The sequence below is a fragment of the Clupea harengus genome, unplaced genomic scaffold, assembly GCF_900700415.2.
Source record: "Clupea harengus unplaced genomic scaffold, Ch_v2.0.2, whole genome shotgun sequence".
Taxonomy (NCBI): domain Eukaryota; kingdom Metazoa; phylum Chordata; class Actinopteri; order Clupeiformes; family Clupeidae; genus Clupea; species Clupea harengus.
Window position 1 is genome coordinate 1 of NW_024879970.1, and position 20,393 is coordinate 20,393.

General features: G+C 41.6%; 2 protein-coding genes across 3 annotated transcripts; both read right to left on the reverse strand.

Moving 5' to 3' along the window:
- Nucleotides 1-623: 623 nt before the first annotated feature.
- LOC122130982 (transcription factor SPT20 homolog) lies at nucleotides 624-4,601 on the reverse strand. The gene is made up of 10 exons (XM_042705865.1): nucleotides 4,422-4,601; nucleotides 3,847-3,937; nucleotides 3,667-3,702; nucleotides 3,430-3,555; nucleotides 3,172-3,298; nucleotides 2,902-3,005; nucleotides 2,461-2,577; nucleotides 2,215-2,268; nucleotides 1,573-1,712; nucleotides 624-867 (listed from the first exon to the last, which is right to left on the reverse strand). The coding sequence occupies exons 2-10, from the start codon at nucleotides 3,847-3,849 to the stop codon at nucleotides 699-701; spliced, it is 876 nt and encodes a 291-aa protein (XP_042561799.1). The 5' UTR covers nucleotides 3,850-3,937; nucleotides 4,422-4,601; the 3' UTR covers nucleotides 624-698.
- Nucleotides 4,602-12,240: 7,639 nt separating this feature from the next.
- ugt5d1 (UDP glucuronosyltransferase 5 family, polypeptide D1) lies at nucleotides 12,241-15,089 on the reverse strand. 2 transcript variants are annotated; one of them, XM_042705864.1, is made up of 2 exons: nucleotides 15,050-15,089; nucleotides 12,241-14,230 (listed from the first exon to the last, which is right to left on the reverse strand). In XM_042705864.1, the coding sequence occupies exon 2, from the start codon at nucleotides 14,225-14,227 to the stop codon at nucleotides 12,626-12,628; it is 1,602 nt and encodes a 533-aa protein (XP_042561798.1). In that variant the 5' UTR covers nucleotides 14,228-14,230; nucleotides 15,050-15,089; the 3' UTR covers nucleotides 12,241-12,625. The 2 variants fall into 2 exon arrangements, with proteins under 2 accessions (XP_042561798.1, XP_042561797.1); XM_042705863.1 differs by lacking the exon at nucleotides 15,050-15,089 and adding an exon at nucleotides 14,860-15,039.
- Nucleotides 15,090-20,393: the final 5,304 nt, after the last annotated feature.

Below are 20,393 nucleotides of genomic sequence, written 5' to 3' on the forward strand. Positions count from 1 at the left end.
AAGATATTTCACATGCATGCTGGACATGCAATACCGGTCAAAAGTTTTAGAACACCTCCATTTGTCTACTTTATATTGAAATGTAATGTAATGTAATGTAATGTCTCAATGTAAAAAAGGAAATAATGTAATTGTTCTGTTTACCACATTTATTCCACTTATTTATTGACTGCAGATATATCAGCGGAACCTACTCATGGCTTTTCTCCTTAAATGGAAATCAATTATTGTTCAGAAAGGCCCAACACTGTTGCAGAAGTTGCCACAAATGTGTTGCACTTGTTGGTCGCTTGGCTTTCGCCCTTCTGTCACACTTCGTCCCTAGGCAGCTCAATGGGGTTTAAGGCTGGAGATTGTGCTGGCCATCCCATCATTTAAAGCCTACCATTGTGGTCTTTTCTTCTAAGGTAGCGCTGACCTAGCCTGGGGTCATTATCTTGCTGTAGGATGAACCCCTGACCAACTAGGCATAGACCAGAGGGTATTGCATGGCGCTGCAAAATGCTCTGGTAGCCATTTTGGTTCAGTCACTCTGTGCAAGTCGCCGACTCTGGATCCAGCAAAAGAGCCCCAGACTACACGCCATATTTGACATTTGATTTGATTTGATTTGATTCACTTGACCTGCTTACATTTCAATAAAACTGTAAAACAAACGGAGGTGTTCTAAAACTTTTGACCAGTAGTGCATCTCGAGGTCATTGTCTCACGTTTCCAGCCTTGGAGATCTTGAGGTCTATTGAGGGTGCTGGTTTCCTTTCCTTCCTCTTCTGCAGGTAGTCAAAGAGCCGGAGCTGAGGCGGCGTGGGGAAGTGGGCCATCTCCAGCTGCCGGTTCAATGCAGCGCGAGAGTGCCGCTTGAAACACCTGTCAACACAATGGAACGTGGGTTTGATTAATACACCCTCAAACATGATGCGAAGCAGGATCTAACTTAGAGACTCAAAGACCCCAGTAGAGACCACAGTTCTGTAAAAACTTTCTGTAGTGGGATTTAGATTGTAGGACAAACTGAGAAGTACAGTTTAAATAATGAATAACTAAGATGGAACATATTCCAGGAAAAACAATATTCTTCACATGAAATTCTCTCTTGGCAAACAAGAGACCGCAGTGTATGCGGACAGCCAGGAAGCGGTCACGAGCCAAGGCCCTAGCCACCAATTTCTCACTGCCATGACAATTAGCACCTCATCTACAAATCAACATTCCTTCCACTGGCTCCACTCGGAGGGAGAGGAACGACTTGTTCCATACCCACAACAACATGTTTGTAACTGCACTTTCTCCCCATAAAATGCTCATTTTTCAATAAAAGCTGACTTTATGAATAGGAACACAGAATCCTTCTCGCTCAGACTCTCGAAACAAAACAAAAAAAACACACACACATCTTTGAACAATGTCTCGAACACTTACAAAATATGACACTTACACAAAAATGACAAGATATTTCATCGTTGGTGTTAGAGCTCATATCACACTATAAAACCAAAAGGTGGCTGGCTTCAGGCCACACACCAAACAGAAGACTTGAAGTTAGCAGCGTGGGTGGACCATGTTGTACTGTACCGTTTCATGGAGCGCGTGTTCATCTTCTGTTTGTTGTAGAGAAGGCGGTTGGCTGTGCAGGTGACAGAGATGGAGGGGTCTAAACAGAGGGGCTCTGCTGTGGCCAAGATCAGCTGAGACTCCAGCTGCAGCTTATCATCCTGGGAGGGGAGACATTAAAGCAGCATTATGGAGTTTTGGTCTAAAAACCGGCGAGCTAACTACCTACAAAGTAAAGACATACCTCAAAAAGTGGCAAATTGTTGCATTGTGTTACTTTAAACAAACACGCAGGAAAACCAGTTTGAATGCACAGTTTGGGTTTTTAACACACAACTGTGGTCCAACCAAAGTGGACACCCGGATATTGAAGCAGTCTACTTGGACATGGGTGTATGATGATATTCACAGCTACTGCGTGTGTTGAGGACCTCTCCTGAGCTCCTCGAGCTCTGCAGCTAAATTAGTGAGTTACAGTCCTGACCAAGACAAAACTAGAAGATTTTCAGATAAACTATCAAGATTTTCAGATATACTATCAATATTTTCAGATATAACTGATGAAAGCCATGGTACAACAGACCTTGGTTGAAAAGGAACTGACTGTTGTGCATATTTAAATTCACATAATGGCCTGTGTTACCCTTTCGTGGCAAGACTCACCTGGGTCCATCTGTGGTGGTCACTCGTCATTGAATGGACATCACAGATAAGGGTCTGAAAAGATCAGAGATGGAGTTGAAGAGACAGTGTGAGGTGAAATGATTCTGAAGTGAGGCGCAGGTCATCAGTACCTTTTTTCGGATGCCAAAACAACGCCCGAATGTACATTTAGGTCCTCTCATGGGATGATGCACTGGAACATATTTGAATTTATCCTCTTTAATAAGCTGATAATCAGGAGCTCACCTGCATAGTGGGTCGTAGTAAGATGTGATGGGTTTGACAGGTAGGAATCTTGGCATTCCCTGACTGCCGGTAGTCTCGGACCTCAGCAATAACACAGCCACAGTGGAATATATTCACCTGTGTTCAGTCCGAGAGTGAGTGCACAGGGATAAATGTGCATTAAAACAGCTGACAGACACGAACCCACTGACATGATGACCCCATTATATAATCAGACATTAGTACTTTAACCATACTGATGCTTTCTGCTGTACCTCTCAGCTATTATGTATAGTGCGTCTCTGACTGTCTAAATAATTGCAAAAATTCCAATTCATCAATGCAGTTCTTTCTTTTTTGGAAGTACATTCCTAACATTAATATGACATTACATTAAAAACCCACTAGCTGCACTAAAACTGATAGTTTCCCGTTAACCCCTGTGAAAAGAAGACCACTAACCTGTGATTTTTCTAGAAGGTCCACTAGGACAGGAGGTAGCTCCTCAGCATCAAGGTACTCCAACAGTTCTGCTTCCTCATATGGTAACCGAATCGTCTCTGAATCTACAAAGACATGAGAACAGACAAATAAGCTTGTGGAGCTAAGGAACAGGAGAAGTTATAGGGATTACAGTATTATACTGCAACAGTTTTTTTATTGGTAAAGTCTGTTTAAACCACAAAGTCCTTACAATCCCGACAAAACAGGTAGAGAATGAGCATCACCTACCAGATCCATTCTTTCCCCTGAGCATCAGCGAGTAGCCTTCGTTCCCAGGGTACAAGTTAATCACAAGGCATGATATGGACTCCTGTGCAACCAACTTCTCAAGTAGATTGACATTTCTTCTCAACTTCTACAGGAGAAAAACAAAACTGAGCATGAGCTCATAGGGAATTTTAAGCAGGTGTGGCCACTGCATTTGGAGGACAGATCTCCCCAGTGGCAAGAGGATGAGAAAATATAGTCAACTCAAACAACTTGTACCTTCAACTCTGGCTCTTTTTCACACTCTTCGATGTATAACTCGTAGAGTTTCTGATATAATGATTTTCTCCCGCTAGAAGAGGCCCTCCTCTTTGCAGGTCGCTGACGAGCGCTTTCAACGATGTACTGAAGGAAGATGCAGTGTTTAATGAACATCTTGCAGTGATACAATACTATTGACTTTATAATGCAAGACACGATCTAGTGATCTATATAACATGTAATATCAACATTTACCTCGGCCCGGTCCAATGCATATTCCAAACACTGTTGCTGTGGATTCAGGGAAAGAACTTGTTAGCTACTTGACGCTGCATTGTACGTTTGTGCATCTCAGCCTAAGATATTGTCATCCTAAAATGCAAAGTTAAGGAAAGTTATAAGACCAAAAACTCAAGAGTGCAAAACGAGACTTACCATTGTTGTACAACACCAGTTGCTACGTGACAGGAGACGTTGCAGCCCTTACCCCCGACACTGTCACCTCTGCAAATTTACCATCCAAGCCCTAAGGGAAGCAAGCAATATCTTATAATGCGATCCAATTTGTGTCTTTATTTACATCGCAACTAACTTGACTCATCTTAGTCTTCCAATTACAATACAGCAATGGCAAGCTGTAACCTTTCAACTAATGAGCGAGTAGTGTTAGCTAGCTAGCGAGACATGTTGAGCAAGTTCTTAGCCATCACTGTATTGCACAGACTTGAATATATTTTAAAACTGCTAATAAAAGTTGAGCAATAAATAATTGTGACAGGGTAGGCAACGTCAAACTGTGTGCTATACTGATGCCGTAACATTAGACATCTATGTGTGATCAGTCATTCTGGAAGTCAGCGAACCCCATGTTAACAAGAGATTGGCTGTCGTCTTACAGGCTAACTGGTACGCCACTTTCCCTGCAATCTCTTCAGGTTAGCAAGGCAAAATGATGGAAATGCACAAGTGCCAAATGTAAACAAAAACGTCCGACACTACAAAGTACTTACACTGTGGATCGTAATCCCATTGGATGTACATTCCGTGCAACAAGCAAAAATATTCCAATTCCTTCAATGAAGTGAACTCGCGGCAGCCATTTCTCCAGCGTAACAACAAAACCAAACTTCCGGTGTAGAGGGGGCGGGTCTTGAGCAAAAAACTCACACACTGTCCATCCGCTGTAGTTTTTCCCACTTTTAGGAGAGGCCTTGGGAAGAGGTAAACGTTCTATCAGAACGACAGTTTTATCCAGTGTTCACAGATAAAAATGATGAGGAATGGAAGATGAACTAGTCTTTTTTGTTCATTTCTTGATGTGTAAGAAAAACACTTCTGTAGGTTTAGGTGTTATTTTATGCACTGTGAAATGAAAATCATGCTCTTCTGCATGTCTCGGGTCAGTTTGTGAAAACATCCACAGCCACTAACATGTAAGCCCAGCAGTTCCCAGAGTCAGTTGGCAGTCAGAGTTACCCATCTCCAGGACAACTCCATCTGCCACTTGCTCCTGCCACACAGCGGCTATATGCCTCAGCTTCCCTCATTCCAGCATGAAGGCACCAATTAAGCCCTTAAAAGAAGTAAATGGCCCTTTCTCCCTCCCTGTTTCTAACACAATAATATCTTTACTTAACCCTTTCTTTTAAAGATTGCTGACACTTTCCTGTCTCTATTGGTGAGCTCTGTAAAGGCTTTTGGCTGGAGGTCTGTAAAGGTCATTAATACTTCCAAATGAAGTTGGTGTTCTAAAGTAGGCTAAACTTGCAGTTTGTTGTGTCCTCCTGTAGAGGACACCATTGTGTAACTAGTCAGAGTCTTTCAATGTGCTCACTTCCTTATGCATACCCTTCAATTGTTCAACACAGACACAGACCACGGGAATGTGATTATTTATGTAATAAATAACTTCCGATTCACCAAAAATAATTAACTTGGAGTAACAGTTTGGATATTATATCATATCCATATCCACGCCATGTCTATAAAGCCTATTTTGAAGCACAGACCAACTTATTTAAAGTTAAGTATTAAAATATATGTAAAAGCAATGCGTAATTGTTTATTCAGTTATTTATTTTATTTTATTTATTATTTAATTTTTTGTAAGAACACCACAAACTAGTTTCGTATTGCTTTTTCATGGCCTAATGTTTCAGTCGAACTGTGGTCCGACCTAACCAGTAACATCTATAAAATATAGGCCTAACATGTGATCGGAATGCAACTTTTGCCTGATCTGCTGAACTGCTGTAGCCTAAACATGATCCTACAAAATGTAGCTTACTTATTGTCCTCAGTACAAAAAGAACACTTTTACGATTTCAGCCAACTGACTTAGGTTCGTACGGTCAAGAGAAACCTGGAAAATTAATGGAATTTGTCCATGCCACAAGTTTTGGAAAAATAAATAATCTCAGAAAGTTTGGGGAAAGTCATGAAAATGTGCTTCTCAAATACCCCCGTATTAGACTGTGGTTAAGTTATGATCGACAGTAAGAAAATCTTGTTTAAACTATTTTAACTAGCCATGACAGTAAAACCGTTCAGCGGCGGCCATATTGCATGGATTTGAATGGCTACCTTTAGAAAAACAGTGGCAGTCTGTGTTGTGCTAACGTAATTGTTCCACTTCGCACTTTTGATATGGAACTATCCTCAATGTTATGGGCTGTATTTGTAGGTGGATGTTAGGGCTAAAGCCTCATCTTGGAATTATTTGTATCCACCACTTTGTCTTCGAGTTCGAGAAGAAATTCTCGCACACCAAAATACCCAAAGGTAATTTGTAAAATAGTTCCACCATAATTGTCATAACAAACTGTTATTCAACTATGCTATATCAGAAAAAACATTGCATTTTACAAAGTTATAAGGTGAGGGGTTTTGGGTGACGAGAGGCTGCAAGGTCGCAATCATCTGAATACCTGAATGTGTGGTGAACATCACACTGCTAAGGCTGGCATCTTCGCTAGTCAAAATGCTAGCTTCTCATTCACATCCATTATAAAATGGGCCTTTTAATGACAATGGTTACTTAGCTGTAGTTTCTTTAATCGTGGGGCTAAAGACGTATTTTTTAAATTGGGTTACTTTATTAGTCCTTTTCGAGTAACATTGGCATTACATGAAAAAAAAAAAAACTATCTTTTGGTTCCAGCTGGGAACCAACTTTGCAGGTTCTGAACCAATTTCTTTTTGCTCAGTTTGAAATTTGGTGCAGAAACCAGAAGGGAGCCCATTCTCCATTGGTGGAAAAGGGGTATCAGTGGTCCTCATTACCTGTAATGGACAAACAAGAGAAACTTCTCCTATTTTCACTGGTCAGGTCTTCAGCAGAAAACTGTTGACCTGAACAAGAAGGATATCTAACCTGTGGCTAAACAATCTGCTGATGTGCTAGTAACAGCATGCTTCTATATGGCACTTGTAGCCTTGAGTATGTCATGGCATCTTGAGACCAATTCACTAGCATCACTCTACACTCTTAGAAGAAATTGTTCTATATAGAACAAAAAATGGTTCTATTGCTTGCTTTTTAGGCAAAAGGTTCTATTTCCTTGGCTAAGAACTCCAAGGGCCCTGTGAACCCTTTTTTTCTAAGAGTGTTGGGCTTGTACAGAATTTTTTTTTAATTGTACTGTGAAAATCTGATCCAACAATCAAAGCATGGTTAAATGCTAACAGAAGAAACTTGATGGTTTCCTGACTAACTCCAACCTCCCAGGCTTCAGACCCATGGAACATGAGGTGACTGCAAAATAAGCAATTACCTAAATCCTTACTTGTCATCAATGGTGTCAAACAACTGATGCTGAGGTGCAGTAACCTTCTGTTCGGTTGTGTCTGATGACAACTTAATTATGAGAAACACTTACGTTGACATTAATGGCACGACTGTATTTTAGCCCTCTGCTCCTATTACCTGTGACACTCTTACCACAAGTCTGGGTGTGAATAATGACAAGAGCTTTTCTTCACGTGCAGAACTGACCTCCAATGGAAAAAGGGTGAAGACGGCCCCATGTTGAGTCTTTCTCTTGTGTGCGTAAAATAGATACCATCCTCGAGGCATTGCGGCACTAATTAAGGTAAGTACAATACTCAGGGGGGCCAACATAATATCAGTACAATGGTACCACGAACGGGTTCCAAATAAATGTGAGTGCAATTGTGCATAAATGCTAATACTTTCCTCACGATGGCCACCAAGATGATGTTGGTACTATCCTGACAACAGCACCAAATAACATGTTGGGGATCTCACCCAATCGAATTATTCAGTACAGCAACTGTGAAGTTGAACACATGGAGGCGCCACAGTGTGGTGTCTACCATAGTGGTCAAAATAAAGGAGGATTTCCAAATCAGTCTCATAAAATATACTAAACTATCAATTTGGAACTCTTATTAATAATTAAAGTAATAACTACAACTAAAATGACCATCTCAATAGCTATTAAAGGTTGAAGGCCTTTGGAGCTCTGAATAGTAGAGGTTGGCAAAATTCACTCTTATGCAACATTAAACAGCCCAGCATATATAATTAAAAGCATTTACTTACAAAATGATCAAAAGTAAAACACACAATATCTAACCTTCCTAGATGTACCTAACTAATAAACTAAAGGGGAGTGTGTGTGTGTGTGTGTGTGTGTGTGTGTGTGAGAGAGAGAGTCTGTGAGTGTGTGTGAACGTGTGTGCGTCAGAGAGCATGTTGGTATGTCTCTCTGGAGCTTTTTACACCTGGCATTAAAATGCATATTATAATTTTCACCTGGAATTGATATGTGTCTCCAGTGTCCAGAAAAGCAAAAACAACAAGAAAGAAGAATAGAAGAAGATAATAGCCATCCGTGAAGCTGTGTTATTATGTTTTCTTGCTTTTCAAAACCTTGCTGGTTCAGACAAGTGCAAAAGTCAAAGTTAGGTACGCCCACGTAGTTGTTATATGTGCATTGACAACATAATTGCATTCACACTTGTGTTCAATGTGGACACAATGCATCCTCGACCACCTCCGGAGGTCAATTGGCCAATCGGATCACAATCTGTCCTCAATGCGTCTTAAGTGCATTTACACCTGTACTTTCATAAGGTCAAGCACTATCCGATTGCAATCTGATCCCCCAAAATGCATTTTAATGGCAGGTGTAAAAAGCCCCTCTGTGTATGTGCACGGTCATAAACACAAGTCTGAGGTCAGGACAGAGAATGTTATAAAGCAGTAGCTTTCAGTCTCCTCTGTGTGTGTGTGTGGCTATGTTTAAAACCGATTCAAGTGTGTGCAGACAGCATAAGATAATGGTGCCAGGTTCGGAAAGAAAATGGTTAGCTTGCATGCAAGACTCTGTGTCTGTGTGAAGCATAGCTAACATCAAATCATGTATGGTGTGGTGAAGCCAATGACCTAATGCTTAACCATGAACAGATGTCAAAACAACGAAGTTCAGTGAACAAACCAAATCAATGCATGTACATTGACAAAGGTTGTATGCTAAGCCAGGTAATGATCACGCAATGCTAGCTATATGTGCCCAGTTACCCAGGGGAACTACTGCTGCCTGTACTGCTGCCAGTTTGGAAAATAACGCTGACCAGCTGTCTATTACCAGTGACACACACCTCCTCACAGGGCCAAGATCAGCTGTCATGCATCATAATCAATGTTCAAAGGACCAAGGAAATACTCGATGGATTGTGGTAGTCACTGGACTGTCAGAGGACTTCACCAGTCGCGGATTCAACGGATTCTGATGATACGTTCCAGAGTTCTTATTTACAGGGTCCTTTCTGAGTTTGACACTGTATCTTGCAGAGACTGAGACTGGGACTCGCAATGTGACAATTTGTAAAGTTTTCAGAACTGTTCACAATGATCTGCTGTGTGAGTCTGGTTCTAAGAGTGTAGACCTGAAGGTCATGGCGTTCTTCCTTTGTGTTGACTGTGGTGCAGTCTTGACTAATGAGCTAATGGAAACATCTGATGAGCTGAATACTGTTGTTCCCAAAACTCCATATGCTCCCTTAACTAAGCATGTCAGAGGACTTGATGACACCTGAGGAGGCGAGGAAAGGCAGATAAATCTGAAGTATGTTTGGTTTTGTAATAAATTCATTTTTAAAGAACTCATGTCGTGTGACATGGCACATTGGTGCAATATTAGATACGAGTTCCCTCTCTATTGTGCATTCAGTGATTCAGCTAGCTATCTTACTGTCACACAAAGAGCAGTTATGGACATTCAGCGGTTTTTGTCATTCATGTCAATTTCTGTCTATAAAAACCTTGTTAATGTTTTCTCCGTTATCAACACGAGTTGCCTATGGCGATGTACACGTACCGTGTCAGTGTGCATAAAAGTGTTTTCACGTAGACAAGCTGTGTGGTATAATGGATGGGGTAATGTTGAGAGTCAGACAGATTACAGGCCCTGCATTTACATTTAGTCATTTAGCAGACGCTTTTATCCAAAGCGACTTACATATGTGCGACTTACAATGTATACACATTTTACATTTTTTACATTTTACACTGATGGCACACTGCACATCAGGAGCAATTAGGGGTTCAGTGTCTTGCTCAAGGACGCTTCGACAGGGAATCGAACTAGCAACCTTCTGATTACTAAACGACTTCTCTACCACTGTACAACTGTCGCCCCACATGCATGCCATGGGTTGTCTTCAGGCTTACTGTTTCTGTCTCACTCAGGCTGTGTGAAAATGGTGCGTTTCGCTGACAGAGTTTCAAAAACAGCCCTGGGAGAGGATGCCCCTACAGGTCTGGGCTAAGCCCCAAATGTTTTCAATCCCTCAATCCCTCACTATCGTAGGGACATGCATAACACGCCACACAACGGTTGGACTGTGTACTGACGTCAGTTCAAAAAAGGTTTGCCCCCGTCAACGCAAACTGCAAACTCCACTTATGTTGCAGGCTCTTGATCAGTAATCCCCACTGTAATGAACACTTTCAATGGCACTATGGCAGAAGTAATTGATGATGCATGCAACTTCTTTTATATTTTTGTGTGGAAACTGCTGTCTCAAGGTGAAGATTTACCAAATGTCCCAAAGGGGCAGCTTTACTAAGACAGATTCAAGATGCTTGTTGTAGTGCTCAGTCCTGTTTGTGGTTAAATCTCCACACTCAAGGCATGTTAATACCACAACTCCAACAAAGCAAAGCTGGCACGAAAAAACTACAAAGACTCACCTCTGGCAAAGAGAAAAGCAGGATGCAGTTTGTTAAGAAGAGTTCCCAGGACACAGCCTTGGATGGTTGTATTGAGTGGCATAATTACATTGTTTGCCTCCAAAGCTTGTGTAAAAATCTTTGTTGAGCTCCTAAACAACGCTAGATTAAAATAAGGATGATAAAAAGAATGTCCAGTCAGTCATTTCCAGTGATTTGGGAGCCGTACATGAACATATGAAATGGCTAGTTCAGTAAGTCTGACAGTGGAATTAGTTGGTTGGTTGCACACTTTGCATACCTTGAAGTAACGTAAAATGTCTCAAAATTAGTTAAGGATATTCTCTGAATACAGGCAATGCTAAATGCCGGCAAAGCTCAGACTTTTAATGATGAAGTTTTCACTCGCTCACCTTGCCACTGCAGCCTATTCGCAGTCAGTGACTCAGCTACCCTAAATATATTATTTTCCAACAGGGAACTGGCCCTTTTCTCAAGATGCCCCATGAGGTTGCTTCCACCACTTCCACACATTGTCTGAGTGTGGGAAAGATGGTGCTGCTGAGACCCAGGGCAGGTGTCCAGTTCCCAGTGTGCTTTATAGGCATACTTTTTTTTGTGTGCAGTAGAGGCAGTTTAAAGCACAAAGCTCGTAAAACACAGCCCCTTACACTCTAAAAAAGATTCTTCTCATTGGTGACGTTCTTTCCTTTTGCTATTTCCTTCAGTACGTAACAACAGTCCGATACAGTTTTGCTATACAGAATGTGAAAGGCATGTGGAAAATAATTTACAGATCACACCAACTTAAGTTGAGGGAAAGAAAAGTAGAACAAAAACTTTAACCTGTGGTCTCATCATATTTCTTAGTCACTTTTTGGTTTGATTTTCCATCACAAGCTAATACGACAAGGGTCAGCACTTCAGTCATGGCAGTGATGGGTCATTCCCATTGTGTAGTGATTTATGTTTAATTTATCTCGTCTGCTCACAGAAAAGAGTCCGTCCATGTGTCTGTCTGCATGTGACATTGTAGCATATATCTGACAGGGTTATGGGAGGAGGATGGAATTTCTTGTGTCAAGCAAGTTTTGTGTATTGGTAATGTTCAGTAAAAGACTTAGACATATTTTTGAAAGAGAGAGTGAGTGATTAGGATTCTTTATGCTCTCTTGATACTGTCTATCTGCGGAGAAACATGAGGCTACCAGATGGAACCCAAACCACAGGTCCTCTTCACTTGTGCTCAAACGTGCTCTTTCTGCAATCACAATGCAAATCCCCGTAGACTAAACATTACCATTCTGCAGCACATCTCCCATGCTTAAAATAACATAACCGGGCGCCCTGCATTTGTCCAAACACTTTAGTACAATAACAGTTTACAAATGTCCTGTCTTATAAAACTATACTTATACCATTCCATCCTCTGTGAAGGAGGACTAAGCCAGTTTCAGATAAAGATCACTCTGAAATTAAAACTACAACAAGTATGAGGCATAGTGGTTAGTAAGAATAGATTGTGACGATCAAATGTATGGTATGTATGTATGGTTATGGTAAATGAAAAAAATCACAGACCATAGAAAGACATAGTGTGCATAAACAAGGAGGACTGGAGAACTAGAAAGTAGGATGGACATTTTTCATTTAATCATTAGCAGACACTATTCTTTATCAGACAGTATATGAGAAGAATACATTTTATCACATGCTGCTGGGGAAGATTGATTTCAGCAGCTCTTAGACTGGTACGATCAGAAAGCATGATCAAAACATAGAGGCCATCCCAGATTTGTTCTGCTTCATGCTGATGCAGTGTACAGATACAGATAAGTTTGGTTTCTACATCATTTCCATCACTTCATTACACAGTATTTCCTTCATTGTCACTTCAGGGATGAGCAACTGTTGTTTTATATACACAAAATATATTAAATACTGATGTTCAGAGCTATGCACTTTCATTCATCTTGTGTAAGACGTTGATATGGTCAAATGTACTTCCCAGTCAGGTCACTCATGCTTTAATTTCTTTCTACAACACACTCTGCAACACACATATCTAATAGCTGCTGCAATAAGAAACAAAATGAGTCCGACCAAAGACAGCAACGTCAGAATGACATCTACTGAGTGGTAGGTGTACCAGGGCATCCTGAAGGATTCGGTGCGCAGGTGGGCAGCACCCTTGTTCCTCACGATGAACTCGATCCAGAACACGGCCTGGTCCAGCGGGGCCATGGGCTGGTCCCTGTGGAGCCTGGACAGCCTCTGCATGTTGGCCCTGTAGCTGTTGTTGTGCACGACCTCCTGTAGGCTCTCGTGGAACGTGTGCTGGTTCAGGTCGGACAGCTCCAGGATCAGCGCGCCGCCTCTCTCCCTCAAGCGCAGCAGGTTGTCAAACTGGTCAAAGAACAGCGGGACCCCCAGCACAGGCACCCCGTGGTAGATGGCCTCCTGAACTCCGTTCGTTCCCCCGTGGGCGACAAAGGCCTTTATCTGGGAGTGGCCCAGGAGGTCATTCTGGGGCATCCACTGAACCAGCATGGTGTTGTTGCCCAGGGCCGACGGCCTTTCACCCAGATGCCTCCAGATGACCTTCTGCGGCAGCTTGGCGAACGCAGCTGCTATCTCGTTCGCCATGTCGCTGGGGAGCCCTTTGACCAAAGTCCCCAGTGACATAATAACAAACCCGTGCTCGCCTGCACTCTGGACGAAGGCTTCCAGGTCCTCTGGGAGGGCTTTGGATGGCTTACACTGGAACCCCCCCATGTACACCACATTAGGCATAGTGGGGCGAGGAAAGTCAAAGACAAAGTCTAGCCTCATGAGCCAGATGTCGGCTTCCTGAGTGTAGGTGAGAACGTCACACTCTTCATCAAAGTGCTTGCTGCATAAATCTTTGTAATGGGGCCCCACTATGAACTTCTCCTGATAGAGGATTATGCCATAAAAGAGGACATTCTTCACCCTTTGAATGAAAGTCATTTCGTCAGAGAGGCCAGATCCTGGCACAGGGACATAAGACAGGGGTGAGGGAGCAATGGCGAAATGACCCTCGCCACTACAAATCCAGCGAGCGTTTAGCACGAGGGGAAGCTTAAGGTAATGAGCTAGCATGACCCCTGCCGAAATGGCCGGATCTGTGAGGACGAGGTCAAACTTTTCATCTTGCAGTCGTTTAATCAGCTCTCTGTCATCTAACATATTTGACACCATGTCGCAGGTGAGCCGATGAGCATCAGACAGCATGTCGAATAAGTCCAACTGAATGGTGAGGGATTTCAGTACAGATGCCTCGCCCCTCAGGACTTCCAGTTGCTTCTTCAAGTACTGGTCAAAAAAATCGTCAAATTTCATCTCGTCGTGGACGTTGATGGTTGTGTAAAGGGGCGACGTCTCTTTAATGTACCAGCTCGAAGACGCACGGATGAGGGTCATGGTGTGGCCCCGAGAGTGCAGGTCCTCCATCAGAATTTTCATGTTGACCCAATGACTGCCATCCACGGGAAAGACTAAAATATTCCCACCATTGCAGGTTTGCACTAACATGGAGAGAAGGAAAGCAGCTCTCAATGCTACATTCCCTCCAGATGGCAAATGACTGGACCCCATGATCTATGAAAGTGAAGGGAGAAAAGACTATATCAGTGCATTGTCAGCATATGTGTAATATACATATTGGATTGCTGTGTGAAATGGACATTAGGCATGTGGTTATTCCACAACTTCATGCTCCTTCTACTCCTCAAGTCAAAGTTCTTACATAAATGATCTGCTACGAACATGCTGAAAGACACAGATGTGAGCGAATCAAAATAATTTCTAATGTAGCAGCATTCTGTCACTTATTCATTAATCACTACAGATGTTACAAATAAAACACAATACAGACTTATGTCTGAGAGACACAATACAGACTTATGTCTGAGAGACACAATACAGACTTATGTCTGAGAGACACAATGAGAATAGAACACTTACAAAATACAATACAGACTTATGTCTGAGACACAATGAGTATAGAACACTTACAAAATACAATACAGACTTATGTCTGAGAGACACAATGAGCATAGAACACTTACAAAATACAATACAGACTTATGTCTGAGAGACACAATGAGAATAGAACACTTACAAAATACAATACAGACTTATGTCTGAGAGACACAATGAGCATAGAACACTTACAAAATACAATACAGACTTATGTCTGAGAGACACAATGAGAATAGAACACTTACACAAAGTGCAGGGTCTGACTGGCCCATGTTAGCACACTTATGCAAGCATTTTGAATCATGTCCATAATTTCATAACCAAACAGTATGAAACATTTTATCTCACAAATTTGGATCATTTTTGAAATTTGGAAATTGATGATTACAATTATTTGTAAAAGTACTCTGTAAAGTACAACATCATTGTAGCTACCTGTGTAGTCGGGCAATCCGAACTCTTACTCTGCACGTGTCGAGCATTACAAAACATTCAGTGTGTGCGTGTTCAAAGTACAACTTTCTGCCGACCAACATGTTTGATCATTAATGAAGAAAGATGTCGCTCTCGGACCACCCACTTCAGCCTTCTCATTGTGAGATGTATCGTTTACTCTAAAACTACTGTGAATATCAGGGCCTTCTGGATGGTTCCGTGAGCTTTTGGTTATTACAGCAAGACAAGGCTGATGAGTCCTCACATGTTCCATGAGATACATTTTCTTTACAGAAAAATTCCATTTGGAAAAGTCACAAGCATTGGCTTGCCTATTCCTCTCCATGTAGGATGCTATTGTCATACACTATTTAAAAAATGCTACCATGTGAGAGCCCTAAACCTGACAGGGTTATTATCGGCTGTCACCACATGCATGCCATGATTTGACAGAGGGCAACATGTACACTATGTCATCTAAGTGCTTTCTGGAAATGGCACTGACAGATATATAACACATTCTGTGAAGTGTGACACTTTAGCCATGCTAAGGTAGAAAGAAGAACAGTTCACACAGATTCAACAGGTGATTGCAAGGAAAAGCCAAGGACAACCTGTTATAGGATCTCCAGTGTTGACTAAGAATGGTTGAAAAAAGCCTTGAGGCCCTGACCTTTCGACACACATGCAACATTATGACTTTTTTGACACAAATGTGTCCTAGCTCTCACTCGGGGCAAGGAAAGAGCACACCAGCTCTCAATGGGCATACACATTTCTGGAAGTAGTTCTAGATTATGAATGAATGAATGAATGAATGAATGAATAGCCTACGTCACTTCAGAAAATATTTCATAGCACTTTGAGTGCGTTTCAAGGTTTCATCCTCCTGGAGATCATACTAGGATAGAGAAAGAGAGAACGTGTAGCAAAACAGCAGTCCAAGCAGAACACCAACTGTGTTAATATATACTGTAGATGTGTACAGAGTTCAAAGATAATTATGAGGCACAGTACAGAAGGTTTTTTAAGTGCAGTTTAAGTGCATAACCTTTACTCTAAATTCAGTTGTACTATATAGATGTTAGTGGTCTTGTCCGTGTGGGTGTGTTTGAGTGTCTGTAAAAGTCATTTACATATTAATCAGCAGGTTCCATTTTACTTTCTCATATTAAATCGAGGGTCTGATTAATTGTATTGCCTGGATGCTGAATTGCAATTAAAATCCCACCTATAAAAAAGATAACACCTCAACAACTCAAGCATTGCCCTTTAGAAAAGGCTGGTTAACAGGATGGATGTCCAGAGTCTTCAACCCTTTATAAATATGATGGTGATGGATGGCCGTGGTCTTGTCTGAGCATTTACAATTCCCCCCCCCCGCATTCTTAATCAGAAGGGAATATTGAAAACCTCACTTAGATATATATCCAGAGGCAGAACCACACATTTGAAGATGAACCTGTCAGCCATTTACTTTGAAGACTGTGGGGAGAAATTCAAAGATCCCAAAGTCAGTCCTATTGCCAAAGATACATTTACACGCAGTATTTCTGAAGTAACAGAGGCAGTTTGATGAGTAAGTACAGTTAACTTCAACTTTAGATATTACAATGCAATAAAGTTACAGTATAGTCACTGAAAAGCCCTAGACAAGGGGTTGCAGAGTTTTGCATTTAATGATGATCAGAAAGCATAGGTTTGGCCTCAAAGTTGCCACTGAAAATGTACCATGAATATAGATAAGCAAGGCTATAAGGCTCTCACTTCGATAGACTGCTGATCGGTTTGTTTAACATGAACCATTGTTCACAGTCATGCTATCACCCTGGGTGATGTTTATCTCTGGTTATAGAGAACATCTTCATCCAATTAAATCTACTTCTCAAATCTCTCTGGGCAGTGAAACCGTTCTCTTTCTCTGTGGCTGTGCCACACTGCTCAGTGGTGGATGAGAAGAACATTTCATCATAGGCTATTACAACTGTCAGGCTTGTGCTAAGAAATGACAATCACACGCAGCGTGTGTCGGACATGAATGTAAAGCAGTTAGGTCCGATTTCTCTTCACATTTCACTATTGTTTGTGTGGTGTATAAAGGGTCCATAGTAGTGTCACATGTACTCACAACATAATTAAAGCAATCAGAGAGTCCGGTAAGGCAACACTGGCATGTGCTACTTGCAAGGGCTGATCCAGAGTCAGGGGTTCTGTTTACTTGGCCATATTCTTCTGTTTGGTTGCTCAGGGTAATAACAGAATCCCCTCACTTCCCAGGGACCTCCTATTCAACGTTACATAAGAACGGAATTGTTTACATGAATACAACTTCACCACCTTGGGTTAGTGGGCTGTAGTCACTGCCTATTCAGTCAAACCATGTCTAAAATATTAGCATTTTACACATTCATCATATTCTCAGAACATGAATGGGCCTTCAGACAATTGGAAATATATTCCAGATAAGTCGTAACACACTTGTATGACACAAATATTGTGTTTTTCATACATGGGAATAACCACCAAGACCACGATTAATCACAAAATGATCAATGCCAGAGGCCTGACATTAGCTACATAAAAGCAGTCATTGTTGTACTGTAACAGACTTACACTACCCATGTTCTCTTCCAGTAAGGCTCAGTAAAAATCCTGGAGCGCTAACCAAACCCTGCAGTGCTACATCAACAACATTCATCCTAGTTTATGGAGATGGAGTCATCGCTTGAGTTTATAAACATTTTGTGTCTTGCCATCTTGTTGTGACATTTCAGTTAACGAGGGGTCAGATTCAATAGTTCAGAGGCTACGATCCCAAAAAGGATTACACTTGTGGAAATTGAGACAACCCATTCAGGGGTTGTATATGGCCAGTTGTGGTCATGATACAAACTAGAAGTTCAGTATTATTTTGCAGGAAATTGTCTGACATGCAGTCACCTATCAGCTGGTTGTGATTTGTACGATTGTTGGTAATAGTTGTTAGCTCCTTATACCACCCAATCACTAAATGTTCAAAGAAAGACATTCTATTTGACAATAACCATTGACTCTATCTTTAACAGCCATCTTTAACTACACAGACTTTCATGTATATATGTATATATATTCATATATATCCCAACATATCAATTGTGATCATAAGATATAATGAGAGTGGAGGGGCTATGTCAGCATTGGTACATGTCAGTTCACGTTTCATTCTTTTCACTTGTGCTCATAAACCGTTTGATCTCAGAAATCCATGCAGGGTATCGTGATCACACCACTTTTCAGAAGCCAAGCTATTTCATGCTGCTGAAAGGATCCAAAAGAGAACCCTTGTTGTGTCTCCATTGCCCCAGGCCGCCTCCTGGAGTCGGGGAAATGCGATCGGTCTTGCGTGGTCTTCAGCGCAGTGCTGAAGAGAAATAGGACGTAATGCTTGAATATGCGCCATCGGTGCAAAACAGTTTCAGGGGAATCATCTGGAACGGGTCTCTCTCTCTCTCTGTGTGTGTGCGTGTGTGTGTGCGTGTGTGTGTGTGTGTGTGTGTGCATGTGTGTGTGCGTGTGCGTGTGCGTGTGTTTTCATTTCAGGATAGAGGAAGGCTCAAACTCTCGGAACAAGCCTGGAGACGTTCGTCCCATGATAGCAGTTCAGGCAGGGGAGGAAGCAATAAAGGCTTAAGAGGCTGGAGAGCTGTCCTTTGGGTCATGCCTAAATAATGTAAAGCAGTTGAATTTGGCCCTCACGTTGTGATTCCTACTGAGTGATTCATTGGAGTGTGGGGACATCTATTGTCTAACGACCCACCAGATTTCAAGGTAGTTTGTTATTTACTGGTCAGGTACGCTACCATTGCACAGTACTGATGGAAAGTAATTGCAAAATTATAATGATTTATGTATTTACATGGTTGAGAGACCAGTTTTCTCCGTTAGCTTAGCATTTCATGATGCAGGTTCAAGTCTGCCTGCTTTTTCAATCTCCAAACATAATTTGTATCTGAATTTCTGGGGTAATGTTTGACATTTTAGCCCTCTTCAATGAGCATAGATATTTCTTGAACATTAAGGTTAATGTGACTTTTATTGTGTGCCTAAGGTTAAGCTAGTGTGAAACCATACCTGTAGCAGGAGATCTGAAACTTAGCTATAGATATTCTCCCATCCTCTCGAGTGATTTACATTCTAGAAGCTTCTGTCACTCCATAACGACTATGCGGTAAAATAGAGATCCTTACAGATCTAAGCTGACAGGCCAGTGATGCCAGATCAAGATCTGTGAGGTGAGGATGCAATGGGGTGATATTTAAGTGAAAGACATCTTAGGTTAAGGAGAGTTCCTCGGCCTGTCAGTGGCCCGTGACTAGCGAGTGAGAAGCTTTTTGCAGCAGCTCTGCAACGCGCTGACAGCCATCACTTGATATTCATACCATTTGTGTGAAGCCGCTTCATTCAGGTGTCAAACTGGGCTCATGTTAGAGGCCTCTGGAACTGAACAGACATGAAAAGCTTATCCTTTAGAGATTTACGAGATAAAACTTGAACTTCGAGGCAGCTGATGATTTATGTGGCAGCCCCGGGTAGGGGTGGGGGGGTGGGAGGGGGTGTTTGGTCAATAACTCTTAGAACGGAGAGTGGTAAATTTGGCTTTCCATCAAAATACTTCATGTTTTCATCACATAGCCCTGAAAGCGGTTTTTGATTCATGAGGTTATGATAGTATTGACTGTCACACAATAACACAAAACTCCTGATATATCTTAAAAGGCTTTGATTATAAATATAGAATACATCTGTGGATATAGATGTTTTAGAATCAAATTATATTACAGGAATACGATATAGGGTTCCGTATAACGGTTTTGGGTCCGGTATACACGTACAGTAAGGATTACTTAAATGATTCTATGCGAGAGCATTCTTTGGGGTTCCTGCACATCTCTATGGGTTTAATAGTATATTTCATTGAACATTGACAAGAATGGAAGAACGGTCGAGCATCCTGCATAGTTGCAGACGGATACACACATGCATCAACTCAAACCCTAAGGCAGGAGCCAGGAGCCAAAGCAAGTTCCTGTTGATACTACAGCCTATAAAACAGCAATACAAGCTGTAAACTTGTGTATATAACTGTGGGTGTGGTGGAAGTGTTTTTGGTAAAAGAAGACGTGTGGGTCCTAAATATTTAAACTATATGTTTAAATATATACCATTATGAGGTACATGGGATGTTCCCCAACAGTTCAGTGATATTTTTGCCATCTTGACTGTAGTCAAGTCATGTGTGCCTGGATTGTACGAATTATATTATATAGGTTTTGTAACCTTTTGTGGTGAAGACTGTTTCTTCAAG

Coding starts and splice junctions, on each gene's coding strand:
- LOC122130982 (XM_042705865.1), bottom strand. Junction 3,006..3,171: donor CAGGGGAAAGAATGGATCTG/GTAGGTGATGCT, acceptor ATGTCTTTGTAG/ATTCAGAGACGATTCGGTTA. Junction 1,713..2,214: donor ACCACCACAGATGGACCCAG/GTGAGTCTTGCC, acceptor CTCCCCTCCCAG/GATGATAAGCTGCAGCTGGA.
- ugt5d1 (XM_042705863.1), bottom strand. CDS start 14,886: ATGGGCCAGTCAGACCCTGCACTTTGT. Junction 14,231..14,859: donor AGTCAGACCCTGCACTTTGT/GTAAGTGTTCTA, acceptor TCACTTTCATAG/ATCATGGGGTCCAGTCATTT.